At 35.2% G+C, this 17,210-nt stretch overlaps 1 protein-coding gene across 1 annotated transcript in view; it reads left to right on the top strand.

The window, feature by feature from the left end:
- Positions 1 to 17,210, top strand: part of LOC117323058 — a 29,786-nt gene that overhangs the window by 11,550 nt on the left and 1,026 nt on the right. The window contains exons 10-27 of the mRNA XM_033878059.1: positions 220 to 414; positions 1,170 to 1,361; positions 2,092 to 2,283; positions 2,718 to 2,909; positions 3,935 to 4,126; positions 4,879 to 5,070; positions 5,416 to 5,607; positions 5,800 to 5,991; positions 7,294 to 7,452; positions 8,162 to 8,605; positions 9,026 to 9,270; positions 12,913 to 13,169; positions 13,538 to 13,839; positions 14,117 to 14,319; positions 14,780 to 14,969; positions 15,377 to 15,601; positions 16,303 to 16,530; positions 16,970 to 17,008. Of these exons, the coding sequence (XP_033733950.1) occupies positions 220 to 414; positions 1,170 to 1,361; positions 2,092 to 2,283; positions 2,718 to 2,909; positions 3,935 to 4,126; positions 4,879 to 5,070; positions 5,416 to 5,607; positions 5,800 to 5,991; positions 7,294 to 7,452; positions 8,162 to 8,605; positions 9,026 to 9,270; positions 12,913 to 13,169; positions 13,538 to 13,839; positions 14,117 to 14,319; positions 14,780 to 14,969; positions 15,377 to 15,601; positions 16,303 to 16,530; positions 16,970 to 17,008 (3,831 nt within the window). The remainder of the gene's footprint in view (positions 1 to 219; positions 415 to 1,169; positions 1,362 to 2,091; positions 2,284 to 2,717; positions 2,910 to 3,934; positions 4,127 to 4,878; positions 5,071 to 5,415; positions 5,608 to 5,799; positions 5,992 to 7,293; positions 7,453 to 8,161; positions 8,606 to 9,025; positions 9,271 to 12,912; positions 13,170 to 13,537; positions 13,840 to 14,116; positions 14,320 to 14,779; positions 14,970 to 15,376; positions 15,602 to 16,302; positions 16,531 to 16,969; positions 17,009 to 17,210) is intronic.

Raw genomic sequence — 17,210 nt, 5'->3', positions numbered from 1 at the left:
CACTAGACACGTGTATTATCGTCTTTGTGACCGATTAGGTTTTGGTCAATATATTTCACTGGTGCATATCTAGCGATTGGTGACACAATGATATTCAGTTTAGTTCATTTAGGAATCGAATTTCTTCCGGATGCAAATAGAGAGTTAAAGAAAAATTCATTTAATCAAAAACAACCTATCTATATATAGTATTTCATTCAAATTTGATTTATCTTTCAGTTCATGGGAAATGGACATCCTGGGGAGCATGGAGCCCGTGTTCTGTGTCCTGTTTAAAACCAGGGTGGTCGGATACAAATGGGATTCAAATCAGGTCCAGGTCATGCGCGAATCCCAAACCGGAACATGGTGGTGACGGCTGCGCAGGAGACGATGTGGACATCAAACAATGTTTACCTACAAGACCATGTCCAGGTACTGGAGAACATATATTCAGGAGAATATTTTTGATATTGTATTTTGCAATAAGTTTAATGCTTTCTGGAACAAACCTGTGTACTAAGACATTAGATTTAAGCTCTTACATAATGAAAAAAAAACAACAAACATATAAAACAAAAACAAAAACAAACAAAAACGACTGTACAAAATAAATACGAATGAAAAGTAATTTTAAAATTTATATTATAATTGATTCTTAAACATCTATGTCCAAAAAGAGTTTGTAAACTGCAGAATACAGCCATTTGTTCATCGAGAGTTTGTCAGGGATGTCAGAGAACAACAGTGTGGAAAAAGAGACAAGAATGAATCATATTAATATTACATCTAGTACTGGAGGTGTACCAACCCTTATTTAATCAATTTTCTAAAGTTTGATATTAAGTATTAAAAAAAAGAATAAGAAATAACCTGTGTATTTTTCGTACATGTGCTGCTAAACATAAGTATTAAGACTTACCAGGTGAAACTGAACATTCCCTGTCACTATAATCCAATACACTTGACACGTGTGTTACCGTCATGGCGGAATATTAGGTAATAGTCAAAGTATCCCGCTGGTGTAAATACATCACTCGTCGTTAGTCAAAATGATATTCAGTTTAATTTATTTAGAAATGTAATTTTTATTTCCGATGCATAAATAACGTCCATGTCAAATTATTTCTTTGAAAAATCCAACGTCAAAATAGTCTCTAATATATATAAAAGTTTTAATTCTCTTTCAGTTCATGGGAAATGGACATTATGGGGAGACTGGACCCCGTGCTCTGTGTCCTGTTTAAAGCCAGGGTCGAATACAAATGGAATACAAATGAAGTCCCGGTCATGCACAAATCCCAAACCGAAATATGGTGGCGATGGCTGTTCAGGAGACGATGTGGATATAAAAGATTGTTCACCTAAAAACTCATGTCCAGGTGCTTGAAAACATATATTCAGAAGAGCAATTTTAATATTTAGTTTTTTTTGCAAAAGTTGAAATCTTCTTTCTGGGATAAAATTGTGTTACATGGCATTAAGGTTTGATTGAAGTTTTAAAATCTTGTTGAAAAAAAGAACCCATAAAGTTTTGTACAAAATAAACACGAGTGAAAAGTGATTTAAAATTGAATGTTATAATTGATACTTGCATGTAGAAAATGATTTTTAAACTGCAGCATACAGCTATTTTGTTCCACGAGAGTTTGTCAGGGATGTCGGGGCCAACAATGTGAAAGAGAGACAGGAATTAATCATATTAACATTACATCTAGAACTGGAGGTGTACAAACTCTTATTTAAGCAATTCCACGAAGTCAAATTTTGACTTTTTAAAACAAAACATAACCAAACATACCTGCATATATATCGTACCTGGGTAATTTTCGCACCCGTGCGGTTAAACATATCAAGTGAAATTTAGCATTCTCTGTCACCATACACGTGTATTACCTTCTTGGTGGCCTATTTGATTATAGTAAAAATATCTCGCTGGTGTTTATTAACACTCGATGATCTGACAAAATTAAGAAATGAATTTTTATATTCCAGATTGATATAGAACGTCAATGTCAAAGTATCTTATCAAAAACATTCAAAGTCAAAGTAGTCTAATATATATATATATATATATATATGATTTTCATTTAGATTATATTTTTCTTTCAGTTCATGGGAAATGGACATTATGGGGAGACTGGACCCCGTGCTCTGTGTCCTGCTTAAAGCCAGGTTCGAACACAAATGGGGTACAAATGAGGTCCCGGTCATGCACAAACCCCAAACCAGAACATGGTGGCCACGACTGCTCAGGAGACGATGTCGATATCAAACAATGTTCCCCTACAAACCCATGTCCAGGTACTGGGAAACATATATATTCAGGAGAACATTTCTATTATTGTATTTTGTTATAACAGAATGGTTTTTTGTATCAAGCTCTACTAAAAGGCATTAAGGCATTGGATTAAAACTTAAAAACATTAAAAAATACAATTTTATGATGGATAGTTATATGACGAATAACATACATATATTTTAGTCCTAGAGAGCTTGTTTCGAATGACGGGGGCCAAAAGTGTTGCAATCCAGAAAATTTGTACCTTTGCGGCTGAACATAAGAATTCGGAACTATCAAGTGAAATTTAACAATCCCTGTCGCTATAATCCAAAACATTAGACACGTGTATTACCGTCATGGTTGCTTATGCTGTAGTATTTTATCTATAATGTCCAAAATCAAAGTAACCTCTGTAATAGATATATATTCATATAAGATTTTCTTTTTCTTTCAGTTCATGCGAAATGGACTGCATGGGGAATATGGACCCCGTGCTCTGTGTCCTGTTTAAAGCCAGGTTCGAATACAAATGGGGTACAAATGAGGTCCCGGTCATGCGCAAACCCCGAACCGGAACATGGTGGTCACGACTGCTCAGGAGACGATGTGGATATTAAAAAATGTTCACCTACAAACCCATGTCCAGGTGCTCGAAAACATATATTCATGAAAATATTTTTAATATAGTATTTTGCAATAGCTGGATGCTTTCTGGAAGTTTTCACATATTATAAACAAGGATTGTACAATACAAACACAAATGAAAAATTCATTTCAAATTGAATGTTATAATTTATATTTATATGTCGAAAATTATTTTTAAACTGCAGCTGTAAGCTATTTGCTCCTCGGGAGTTTGTCAGGGATATCAGGGATCAACAGTGTGGAAAGGCAATCTAGAATATTTACATTAACACTGCAGCCCCACTATATATCTTTACCAAGTTCACTTGGAAGTTATGAGTCCATAACTTCCAAATCTTTATTATGACGTCATTATTATAGTGACGTCATAATTGTCACGTCGGCGATAACGACAGATGGCTGTTGAAAAGGCTGTTCCGTCTTTGACGATAATAATTTGTTCATTCATCGTCGGAGCAAAATTCCTGGATATAGTCTTTAAAAATCGTTGTCAAATGTAAATATAAGCATTGAACTGCTTTCATTTGGAAGTTATGGGCTGATGAATGCCAACTGGACAAAGGCAAATTCAACATGAAGGGCTAGCGCACTTCATTAGATTTGCCTTTGTCCAGTTGGCATTCATCAGCCCATAACTTCCAAATGAAAGCAGTTCAATGCTTAAATGAATCATATTAACATTACATCTTCAACTGGAGGTGTAATAGCCCCTATTTCATCAATTTCATGAAGTTTGATACTGAATATTTAAAACAAAAAAATCATGCATATGTCTCGTACCTGGAAATCACCCATTCCCTGTCACTATGATCCAATACACTAAACGCGCATATCATCGTCTTGGTTGCCTATTAGGTTATTTAACACTCGTTGGTAAGTCAAAATGATGTTCAATTTGATTTATTTAGAAATGTTAATTCTTTCAGATTGATATAGAACGACCATGTCAAATTATTTTATCAAAACATCCAAAGTGAAAGGTAACCTTTCAAATATCTATATCTTAAAATTGTATTTCTCTTTCAGTTCATGGAAAATGGACTTCATGGGGAAAATGGACCCCGTGCTCTTTGTCTTGTTCAAATCCAGGTTCAAATACAACTGGGGCACAAACGAGGGCCCGGTCATGCGCAAACCCCAAACCGGAACATGGTGGGGAAAACTGCGTAGGAGACGATGGGGACATCAGAGAATGTTCCCCAATAAACCCATGTCCAGGTACTGGAAAACTAATATTCAGGAGAAAATTTCTGAACTGAATTTTGTAATAGTTGATTGGTTTGTGGAATAGAACTCTATTAAAGGGCATACGGCACTGGATTAAAGTTTTAAAATATAAAAAAAAAACAAAAAAAAAAACAAACCATAAACACCCAAGTAAAAAGTAACTTCAACATTAATTTCGTTGTTAATACTCATATATTGAAAATGATTATAAAACAGTGTTTGTTACGGATGACGGTGGCCAAACGTGTAAAATCCATCAGGGAAGTCAGAGAGATCTAACTGTATCATAGTAACAGTAAATCGAGAACGGGAGGTGTACCAACCCATTTTCAATAAATTTCAAAATTATATTGGATATTTAGAAAAGAATCCAAAATACCTGGGTATATTTCATGCCTGTGTATATTTTTCACTTGACGATCTTTCGTACCGGGATATATTCTGTACCTGTCCGGCTGATCATAAGTATTAAAACTTATCAAGTGAAATTGAACATTCTCTGTCACTATAATCCAATACACTAAACACGTGTATTAACGTCTTGGTGGACAATTTGGTTATGTCAAAATTTTCACTGGTGTATATAGAACAATCGGTGATAATTGAAAATGATATTCGCTTTGATTTATTTAGAAATGGAACTTCTTCCAGACATATACAGAATGACAATGTCAAATTTTGTTATCAAACAAAAAAGTCAACGCAGTCTCGATGATATATGTATAATTTTTATTTTCTTTCAGTTAATGGGAAATGGACATCATGGGAAGATTGGTCTTCGTGTTCTGCATCTTGTTTAAATCCAGGTTTGAATACAAATGGGGTACAAATGAGGTCCCGGTCATGCGCAAACCCCAAACCGGAACATGGTGGGGAAGACTGCATAGGAGACGATATAGATATCAAAGATTGCTCCCCAACAAACCCATGTCCAGGTGCTCGAAAACATATATTCAGGAATACTTTATATCATTGTACATGTCATTTGTAATTGCTTTCTGAAATCAAACTGTATTGAGGAGCATTAAAGCAATGGGTTTAAGATTTAAGATGTGAAATAATAGTATAAGATTGTTCAAAATACACACAATTGAAAAATACATTTTTTAATAAATTCACTGATTAACACCGAACACGAGAATAAAGACTTACCAAGTGAAATTGAACATTCCCTGTCCCTATAATCCAAGACACTTGTATTACCGTCTTGATGGCCTATAACGTTAAGGTCAAACTATCTAACTGGTGCATATTGAATACAATGTCGATTTCTTTTTCAGTTCATGGCAACTGGACAGCATGGAAAGAATGGACCCCGTGTTCCGTGTCCTGTTTAAACCCAGAGTCGAATACGAATGGGGTACAAATGAGGTCCCGGTCATGCGCAAATCCCAAACCGGAACATGGTGGCGACATCTGCTTAGGATTCGATGTGGATATAAAAGAATGTTTCCCAACAAACCAATGTCCAGGTGCTTGAGAAACAATCTTTCTCTATGTGTATATATTCATATAGATGAATGCTTATTCAAGCGAATTGTTCATTTTTCTTTAAACAGCAAATTTAATGAAAGCTATATGTCCTAGGAAGGAAATCCAGAGATCGCGAAGGCCTCTTGTCATTCGAAACAATATTTCATATATTTTCTTTCTTTTTCTGTCAGTTGACGGGGATTGGTCCTCCTGGGAAGAATGGAATCCGTGTTCTGTGTCTTGTTTAGAACCATGTTCAAACACCAAGGGGGTTCAAATAAGATCCCGGTCATGCGCAAATCCAAAACCGGAACATGGTGGCAAATACTGTCAAGGAAAAGATGAAGACGTAAAAGAATGTTCTCCAACAGTCCCATGTCAAGGTTTTCGAGAAACATTCTCTATCTAAATGTATATATTCAGGGGGAATTTACATCATTTAGGGTATGATAGTAATACACAACAACAACAATAAAAACAAAGAATATCGACATATTAACAGAATCATAATTCAAATTCTAAACTGAGAAAATGAGGGCAAATTAACAACAAGTGCAATCAATGATTGCGAAAGCTCACCGGCGGCAGCAATCACACTATGCATTAATTTTTTATGTATGTATAAGCATGTCATTTTGAAATTGTATGTCACATAATATCGCTCCTAGACCTCACTATGTATTCATTTTTTATGTATGTATAAGCATGTCATTTTGAAATTGTATGTCACATAATATCGCTCCTAGACCTCTAATTGATGCATAAATCAAATAAGAAGGGTGTGGACTTACAAGTTTTCCAAAACTAACCCTCAAAATCTTTAAAGTGGGTTTTTGTGCCAAAAAAGTCCACTAAATGGTAAAATGCCCCAAAAAATCACATTTTTTTTCTGCATGATTTTGCCACAGCATCACTCCTGGATCTCTAATGAATGTATAAACCAAATTAGAAGGGTGATAGTTGTATACTTTTGGACTTACCACCAAAACTTTAAAGTGTGTTTTGGTGCCAAAAATGTTAGGTCCATAAAATGGTAAAATGCGAAAAAGCCACAATTTTTTATTGCATGATTTTGTCATAACATCACTCCTAGACCTCTAATGAATGTATAAACCAATTTAGAAGGGCATGAGGTGTATACTTTTGGACTTACAAGCTTTCCAAAAACTTACCCCAAAAACTTTAAAGTTTTGGGGTGGGACGCCGACGCCGACGCCGACGCCGACGCCGACGCCGGGGTGAAAGCACTAGTTCTCGGTTACTCGTAACCGGTGAGCTAAAAACTGATATTTGCATAGGAATAAGGCTAATAAGATCAGTAACTGTTGCGCCGATAGAGTATTCGTCTTCTATTTCATCGACAATACCCGTCAAATATATCTAGGTCAAAGTAGCATTCTCGAAATAAGGGATGGATTGGGGACAATGAAACCAAGATATATTATCAATATTATATACCATGTTTGTGTCATAATAATAGCAATGTTTTCATTCCATTTTTGAAGAAAGAAAAAAGAAAAAAAAAGAAGAATATTATCATCAGTTTTCATATTAAGTCCATTCTTTAACTTTTCTCAAATTCTACCTAAATTTTACTTGCTAGGAAACACTAAGCTATCCATATATTTACAAGAGGCTCTTTCGGAAAAGTATCCTATGAATATATTCTGTCATAATGATTATAGGAGGTTCGTCAGACACTGGTTGGTCGGCGTGGAGTCTTTGTTCTGTCGAATGCGGAGGCGGGATTAGACGACGTCATCGTCTATGTGATGGCCAATCAGAATCAAGTTGCCATAGAGATACTGTCCAAGAAGACATATGCAATACTCAGGAATGTGTTGGTATGGAGACTAAGACATCAATTTTGTAAATAGTTTATAATTGGCCTTTGTCTACAACATAGTGATTGATTATGTTGACATTTTAAGTACTACAGTTTGGTAAAATCATACATGAAATGGGCCTTAACACTTGTTTCAAAATAGTAAATTTCTTATGGATTCAAATTCCTGCTAAAATTACGATCAAGGTCCTATATACCAAAATGTTATATCAATGAGAATGCCCTTTTTATATTTGTCTTAACGATATATACAAATTGATCAATCAACGATTGTGTACTTGAGAGATGTAAGTATTAGCATTTTTAAAGGAGCACGTTTAACATCCATGACTGTCTATGTGTTTTTATTTATTCCAGGCAAATATGACAGATGTACTGTATTGTTTTTCAATTTAGCGGGGTTAATATTTTGCGGTTTTCGAGGTCAGAGTTAGTTTTGGGGTATTAAATTTCGCGCATCACCGCCTGGTTAACCGTGTAAAAACATAAACACTTCTATAATGTGTTATATATAAGATATTTAAAACGGTATTAAGGTTATTTCTGGGTATTTATTTTCCCGTTAAATCTATTTACCGCAAATATAGTGAAATTAACCCCGCGAATACTGCCGGCTATACAATATATCTATAGTGTTCGGAGTTTAATTTTTATCATATATATATATATTTATATAATAGAATGTTGTTACATATATAATGTTGTAGGTACCATGATTGAACTAGAGACGAAACAGCAGAGTCCTCCACATTTCACGTACACCAAACTAACAGATTACGGTTACCAACCGAACTCAAACAGTTCCATCGTATTTCATGTAAAGGCATGCAGCGATGCGCACGTGGCACTGAGTTCGAATGATCATCGCGTGTACGAGGTCATCATTGGTGGATGGAGTAATACCAAATCTATAATTCGATCAAATGCAGATGAAATGGCAAAGACAACACATAATGGTCCTATTCTCAGCTGTTCAGAGTTCAAAACATTTCATTTAAGTTGGAAATGTGGTGTGGTTGCTCTACACCAAAATACGTCCAATGGATGGGTAAAACTTATGGAATGGGAGGATCCGAGTCCGAAAATAATTACAAACATAGCATTTACAACTGGATTGTGGGCTACGGGACTTTGGAGTTTTAGAGGTCTCGGTAAGTAGAAACATTTTCAAAAAAATTATATTTTGCTTTGATATATCACTGAATTTCTATAACTGTTCCTATGCATTGGCATTGTGAAGGGTGAATATGATTTTGTTTCGCTATTATCGAGGGTAAAATAATTCGGAACGACAACGAAGTCATCTAGAGAGAAAAAATAAAATCCATTTTCAAACAATATTTAAAATAAAGCTATATTCATTTTTTTGGTAAAACTTTTGAAAAAAAAAGCATACAAAGAATACCATAACAAACGTTTGATCTCTCAGACATTTCGCTTCTAATTCATTTCTGTTTCATATCTAAAAAATCATTTTCATCCTTTCCATTATTTCAAAAAACACATTTTTTTTCATGTACAACATGAAAACGTATCACGTTAAAATTGTTTCCCATTGTCTCCCTTTACAGCTATGTGTAACTGTTTAGTGAGTGGTGATCCCCATTACACCACGTTTGACGGGGAGCAGATAGACTTTATGGGCACGTGTAAGTACATGCTATCTGAATATAGAAAATCAGAGGACGTGTGCTCATACGCTGTCGAGGTTAAGAACGAACGGCGAGGATCCAATTCCAAAGTGTCCTTTACCCGACTTGTAGACGTGAAAATGTTCGGACAAGTTATTCGACTTCACCAACAGAAGAATGTTTATGTGAGTAAAAGAATATTTAATTGACTTTAATTGTAAGGATCACTTCCCGAGGGAAAACGACTTTAGAAGATAGAATGTCACTTCTTACATCTTTTCTACCGGCTTATTTCTTTAGATAAGATCTCCATCCTCATTGTAAGCAATGTCATAATTGATCATTTCTTACGATTTGAAATTTTCGCTTAACTCGAACTGTTCTATTGAAACGAGAATCTATTGTTCCCTGAATTATCTTCCCACCATCTGTCAATTGATTGCAAATTTACTATACTATGTCTTCAACCTACGCGTTACCACGAAACGTCTCCAATCTCAGCGTCACCACGAAATTATCAAACAATACCATTTAGATTAAGTCTCAAACCTCAGCGTTATCACGAAACTTTCAGGTAGCTTAAATATCTAAACTCAGCGTTACCAGGACAGTATCAAACAATACCAGGTAGACTAAGTCTCAAACGTACGCGTTAACAGAAAACTATCAAATAATACAAGGTAGATTAAGTCTCAAACCTCAGCGTTACCACGAATATATCAAACAGAACCAGGTCGATTAAGTCTCCAATCTCAGCGCTACCACGAAGGTATCAAACAATTCCAGGTCTATTCAGTCTCCAATCTCAGCATTACCACGAAGGTATCAAACAATACCAGGTAAATTAAGTATCAAACCTCAGCATTACCACGAAAGTATCTAACGATACCAGGTAAATTAAGTCTCAAACCTCAGCATTACAACGAAAGTATCAAACGATACCAGGTAAATTAAGTCTCCAACTTCAGCGTTACCACGGAATTATCAAACAATACCAGGCAGATTAAGTCTCCATTCTCAGCGTTAACATGAAAGTATCAAACAATACCAGGTAAATTAAGTCTCCAATCTCAGCGTTACCACCAAAATATCAAACAATATCAGGTAGATTAATTCTCCGACCTCATCGTTACCACGAAATTATCAAACAATATCAGGTAGATTGAGTACCTAGGCTTCGTTGCCAACACATTATCTAACACCTCCTTGAACAGAAATTATAAGATTGTTCTGTTTACCACGAAACAATCTACCGTCTCTTCTTTACTTATGCTAATTAATAAGTTTGAATTTCTTTATTACGTCCCCCCATCCCCCACCCCCAAAAAAAATTCACCCATCAAACCGAGACAGACGTTTTATGGCCATTATACAACAATTTGTTATTTTATAAAGCCATATCTGTCATAAAATGGTTTCTATTACATTGCTTGTGTGGTTATCAATCCATTTCAGCACGTGGGAATTCCCATATAACCCACAAAGTGATTAATTTAAAGTGTACAGCTTAATTGATCATCACATAAGTTAAATAGATAGCAATTATTTAAATTAACCATGATGTATACCAAATTATTTTCCAAATCCGGAATTTTTATTTTCTTATCAAAAGTGAATGAGCTTCCTACAATTTTATTGTTTGATGTATCTGTAATGAGAACAACTGGCAGTAAATGTATTAACTCACATCAAATGTAAAATGCGTTGTTTTATAAATGCAATACAAAGATAGTCAGCTAGATATGCTCTTCACTCTAATTTTGTTTTAATAAATCTAATAGTGATGTCTTTAAATATATAATTTATTTTATTTCAAAGGAAATTAGGGTAAAGAGCAGGCAGGTCATATTTTCGTATTTTAAAACCGTACATTATATAATCACTTTATGACCTGTGCGTACCTTGTGTCAGTAATATCTTTTACTGAGCGAGTGACCATTTCCGATTTCTCATCAGGCCTCTTCAAACAGGTGTCTCGGTAACACGTTTGTGGATGTCTTAATTGAGATATCGACACGATCAATTTTCATTTGATCACCGTTCCCCAGTAAATGTACACTTTGATCATCATTACTATCTACAGGGATACAAGCTCCTTTGATTTTCCAAATGATGAAGCACACACACTGCGACGACCCCTGTCATATCACACCATATGATTTTCAAATCTTCACCTCCTTTATTCGTTCGCACCTGATAAACCGTCTAAATTATATATCAACTGATGATGATATAAAAGCTGACATTATTGTCAACTCCGCCATAGTTAGAATGATTTAAGTTAACTGTTGACTGATAACCTAGTGAACCACCGACATGTGCTTCATCTTTTTCTTTATGGGACATTATCGTTCTATATTACTATGAATTAAGAACATACATCTTTCTATTTTAAGTTTCGTCATTATTAAAACAGATGGACATATTGTAATAAAGTACAAATGTACTGTTAAGACATAAAACCGTAGAGAAAAAAAATGAACAAAGCTGCATAAAACAGCTGTTTTGGGCTGTAAAGACTCGTCAGTGAAGCTTAGACCCATTTATCGTGTTAATCCCCGGTTAATATTTAGCAACAGTAATGATTACATTGTCATCTGCTATACTTGTCACTGCTCTGCAGGTAGGGCGTAATAAAATTACATATGCTGTCCCCCTTCCATGATGGTAAGAGTCGACTTAATTTCAGACCGTATCTTTTCTTTTCTTCTATCAACTTTCTTCTTCCTAATGTCTTTTGACAAATGACTCACCTTTGGCCTTTCCCTGGTGGAGACAAACCAGAGTCTATACTGATGGTACATTTTTGGAGTCGGACGACTGGTATATCCGTTGTCAGTATAATGTGATCGGATTGGCTTTCTTGTTGGATGCCTTTGGCAGAATATTTCAATGAGGTAGTTTTGTCAAGAGCGGATCTACAAATGTTCTTGCGCAGTGTCCTCCATGGAACTTTGATTTCTTTTAGTTTCTTTTCCAATAAAGGATCTAAGTTTATATATACGGGTATAACATTATATAGATATGTGTAATCAAAGGTGACATGATATTAAATTACCAATTAAATCTAAACGTTAGCTCTGTAATTATACAAACTCTCCTGGTTGATCCAGTGCTCATCCATTCTATTAGTACAGAAGGATATGTAACGAATCTCGATATCGTAACATGTTAGACAATAGATCACACTTTATGTTTACTTCAGCTTTGAGACAATGTGTGGGATAGTTCCACTAACCATTTTCACACAAGCAACTAATTTATCTGCATACTGATCGCTCCGGAATACTAGGGGCCTATTCCATAATATTGATTTTTTCTTTATTGGTTATTAGAACAAAAACTATTATTATCAAATCTTTGGTCTCTACATTGTAAATATGACTTTCCTGAATATAAATACCGAGATGACAAGATATATATAACATATACACTGGTTTAGTATACAATAAACTGATTTCAACGAAATCATCAATCTACATGTAGGCATATTATAACGTGAATTATGTAATGGGGACACAATGTTTTTAGACAGAAATAGTCGTCGTCCGTTGCACTAGACCTAATAACCGGATACAACTCATAGGAAAAATAAGATATCAATCTGACTTATATAAAGGCATATATGAGATGTTAATCTTTAGATTTACGCAACAGAGCGCATTATTGATTAAATTTGAATCACTGCCTCCGCTAGGGATCGAACCCGGGACCTCTAGCTTACTAGTCTAATGCTCAACCGATTTAGCTAAAGAGAAGAGAAGTTCTCTTTAGCCTAGAGGTATATTACGGCTAGTATTTTTATTATGATTACGTTTATTTTTCAGATTGACGGTCAGCTTACATACTTGCCCTATACAGCTGCCATGTTTGAGGTGGTTATGAGTGGAACCTATGTGCGGTTTTCTAGTAAGTGCGGGCTAGTAGTTGAGTTTGATGGAGAGTCTAACGCCTGGGTCAGGGTGCCTAGTCATCTTGGCGGGTCCTTCACGGGTATATGTGGAAACTGTAATGGTCTTAAGGATGACCGACGAGAGGTGGAGGAATATCAAGTAGCGGATGACTCCGACCTTAGATTTCACCAGTAAGTTTTATGATTTCGAGCATAATTTACAAATAATGAGTATCATTTTCACTTTAAATCCTGACTGAATTATATTTATCATATGATATAAGTTTCTTTTTGACAAGTTTTTGTTAAATTGATTGTTCATAATTTGACTTTAACTAATAAACAAAACATCAATACTGTTTGTAAGATATTTTTCTTACATGGTACTAGCATCTGATCGCATTGTTTGGCTATCAGTAGTTCTTTATGCAGATACAATGACGTCATATTTAAATAAGATGACGACATCTTATTATATATTTACCTGTGTAATTTCCCTTTACTTATACATCAAATAAATGTTTAAAATGTAATGCAAGTTTCTTTTCACTAATCGACAGTTGCACGACCGACTCAGATTTCAACCCATGCACTCAACAATTAGAGAATGAAGCAGAAACTCAGAGTGTTTGTAAATATCTGGACCCAGCTAATGCCGATATCAGCCCCTTTAAATCTTGTATAGAGAAAAACCCGGAAGATGCAATGCTGAAATTCGAGTCCTGCGTATACGACTTCTGTGCATTCAAACCAGAGGCCAATGGGAACTTTGATACCCGACTTTGTGATGACATTACCGCCTTTGCGGATTCTTGTCTTACAAATGGCTTCAAGATCAAATGGCGCTCTGCCGATTTATGTCGTGAGTTTAATCCGTCTAATATTTTGTTTATTATTTCGTGGATTATTCCCCTTGGTTGATTGTTTGTTTACCAAATATACCAGACAACTTTACCAGGCAATGAGTACGTTTTTGTTTTTTTTACATAACTTGATTAATGAAGTGAAATTACACTTTTTCTAGTTCCAAAGTTTCTCTCAAATACACTCGACCAAGGAATTCATTAGACAATACATTTTACGTTTTTTTAAGCTGTGATATACATGTACCATGTGAATGCTACAATTTTTGTCTGCAGCTCTTCATTGTGGTGAACATGCAAGGTACAATCCAGAGAGTTCCGCGTGCCCACCAACATGTACAGACCCAGAGGCATCCCAAAAATGTACACTCGGAACACTGGAGGGCTGTGAGTGTGAACATGGCTATCTGTTGAGTAATAGGAAATGTGTCAAGTCTTCCGAATGTGGCTGTTTGGATGAAAATGGGAACTACTACCCGGTAAAGTCTTCTTTTCTTTTGAAATTGATACTTTTAGTAATTCTTCTATCTGTTTAGAGCTTGAAGTTTTGCCATTCTATGTTCACACTACTGCTTTCGTAGCAAACGCGTTTAAAACTCATTGTCAAATCAAATATTTTCGATTGTATAGTATTGGATTCGTTTCGGATTGGCGGTGAAATACCAGGTTACACATACTTTTTTGTTTAACACATTTTTTCGTAGACGTATTTGTCAATAAAATGTAAAGCTATATCTATATACCTTTTAATGTTACACATATTTGTTTTCCTGTTTAACACATGTTTTAGTAGACGTATTTGTCAGTGAGATGTTCAGCTATATCTATATACCGTCAATGTTACACATACTTTTTTTTGTTTAACACATTTTTAGTAGACGTATTTGTCAGTGAGATGTTAAGCTATATCTATATACCTTCAATGTTACACATTTGTAGATTGGTGCGACATTCAGCGCCGATTGTACAACTGTAAAACAGTGTAAAATAGAGGGAGAGGATATAAAACTCGTGGTGGTGGGCACGCGTCCACCATGTGGGCGTAACGCCGAGTGTGGGGACAATAACGGACAACACACATGCGTCTGCAAACGGGGTTATCAAGGAGATCCTTCCCACTCTTGTCATCGTAAGTGTTAACGACCCAGAAATTGCGTATTTACAACTTCATGTTTACTGGTATCCAGGGCGTTATAGTCTGGTTCAAACCACAAATAGCGATTTTTATCATATGGTATTATGATAATTCAATAGGACAACACTTTAGCCAGAGTCTATGCATCATTGTTAAGATATCAAAACCGATAGGAAATCTGAGACAAATATGTACCTAGTATTTGATAGGGGAATGCTTTTAGTAGACACCTTTGTTCATAACATGTAAAATTAATGACGAATGTTTTTGTATTTTGATAATGTCTTACAGTAGTATGGTGTTCGTAGGTTCAGAAGCATCTATTTTCGATAAAACTTTTATTATTTGAATACAAATTTGTTGCATATTTTAATGAATCAACGTCGATGCTTCTTTGCTAGCGGTATACGAATGTCGCAGTGACGTCATAGGGACCGGTTACCAGGGGACAGTTTCACAGACGGCTCGCGGGAACGATTGTCTCCCCTGGAACACGTCAGACAGCAGTTTTAAGTCCATCGGAGGCCATCGCTTCTGTAGAAATCCCAACCAACGTCTTTCGCCCTGGTGCTATATTCAAACTGAACACGTCACGAGCTGGGAATATTGTGACATACCCATGTGTCGTAAGCTTTTGTTATTAAACTATTTGTTGCAATATATTAGAAATATAAAAACTAGAATATTTGAGAGACGCAACTCATACACCGCATTTATAAACTTGTTCTTTTTGGCCATATATCAAGGCTCAGTTGTTCGAACGGTTATATGCTTAATCACTTGATTATGAACTTATTATTTCTTCTTTACTTCAAAACCTAAGTGTGTATATTCCGTAAGATAGACAGGTAGGAAGAGACTGACTAATGTCATAGTTTCTTGAAATTTTGTGAAATTATCTTAACTAGGAATTATTTTATGAGAATTTTGAAATTGTTGTTAAACTGTGATCACTTACGTTTTGAACAACTGGGCCTAGATAGATAATTGCTGAATTGCTCACGGAAAAATATAGTGCAAACAAATATAAAAATGAGTCAAAACTCAAAGTTAAAAAAACCCAAAAAACACAACAACAAAGAATACCGACGTTATACCGAAACAGTAATTTTCTAATTCCAAATGATAATAATTAAAAAAATATGGGCAAAATATGAACAATAATATACATTTTTATAGTGATCCTTGAAGATTACTATCGAGTAGCAATTATGTAAGCCCAATGTTTCCTGTATAACATGTATAGCGAATATTTAACCCTTCCCTGACCTACTTTTGTTTGTTTGATATCTAATCACTTATAAAACGTCAAAATTATATTCAACAGACGAAGTAAAACCGGTTTGTGAAGCGACTACAGAAATCATCTGCTCTAGTTCCGGAGACACTTTCAGATTATGCCAAGTTGAAAAAGCCAAGTACATAACATATGTCGGATTAATTGGACCTATAAGTACGGCTGAATGTCGAAATGGGCTCAGCTTTGGACGTTTCGGAAATAGCATCTGGACAGACCATGGCTGCGGCGGATATTTTGAAATTTGCTTCACACAAAGTAAGTGTTCTTTCATCAATTTCGTAAATAAATACTGATAAATGCATCAAATACAGAAAAAAATACTTTAGTTTGTTAGTTAAGAAACTTTGATTTTTTGGCAGAAATCAATAAATTTAGAAACATCTATTGGGTGCTAAATGTAAGGGAAATATACATTCTTTTGTATTTGTAAAATTAGGAATTATTCATTTGAATATATGAGAAATATTCAATTTAATCTTAAACTTAGTTAGAAAATGGATGAGGATGGGTGTTTATCTGACATAAAATACTGTATATGTTAAATTTCTTATCCAGCAGTGGAAAATATGATAGAAAGAAAATAAAAGGAAATTATATTGCACTTTATCATTATAAAGTTATTAAAGTAGGGATAATTCATGACTTATTATCAGCTGAAGCAGCGACTTCTTTTTAAATCTTCTTTTCCTTGCAGAAAAACCAGTATACAATATCGTCGCCCCACCAAAAACAGGTAATTCAAACATACATATAGATCTATATTCCCCTGACCAATGCCTGTACCAATTGTCGGGGGTGAATGGATGTGTATTAAACGGAGAAAATAAGTTTAAAGAGGTCCAACACAATCGTGTAAAACAATTGTGAAATGGTACGATAATTGTGTGTCAGCGCCTCGTTGGGGAATGTGTTATTGGTGAACTACCAAGGGAAAA

The sequence above is a fragment of the Pecten maximus genome, chromosome 3, assembly GCF_902652985.1.
Source record: "Pecten maximus chromosome 3, xPecMax1.1, whole genome shotgun sequence".
NCBI classification, from domain to species: domain Eukaryota; kingdom Metazoa; phylum Mollusca; class Bivalvia; order Pectinida; family Pectinidae; genus Pecten; species Pecten maximus.
Note: the sequence above shows the minus strand (reverse complement) of the source record. Positions and strands in the feature narration are given on the sequence as shown.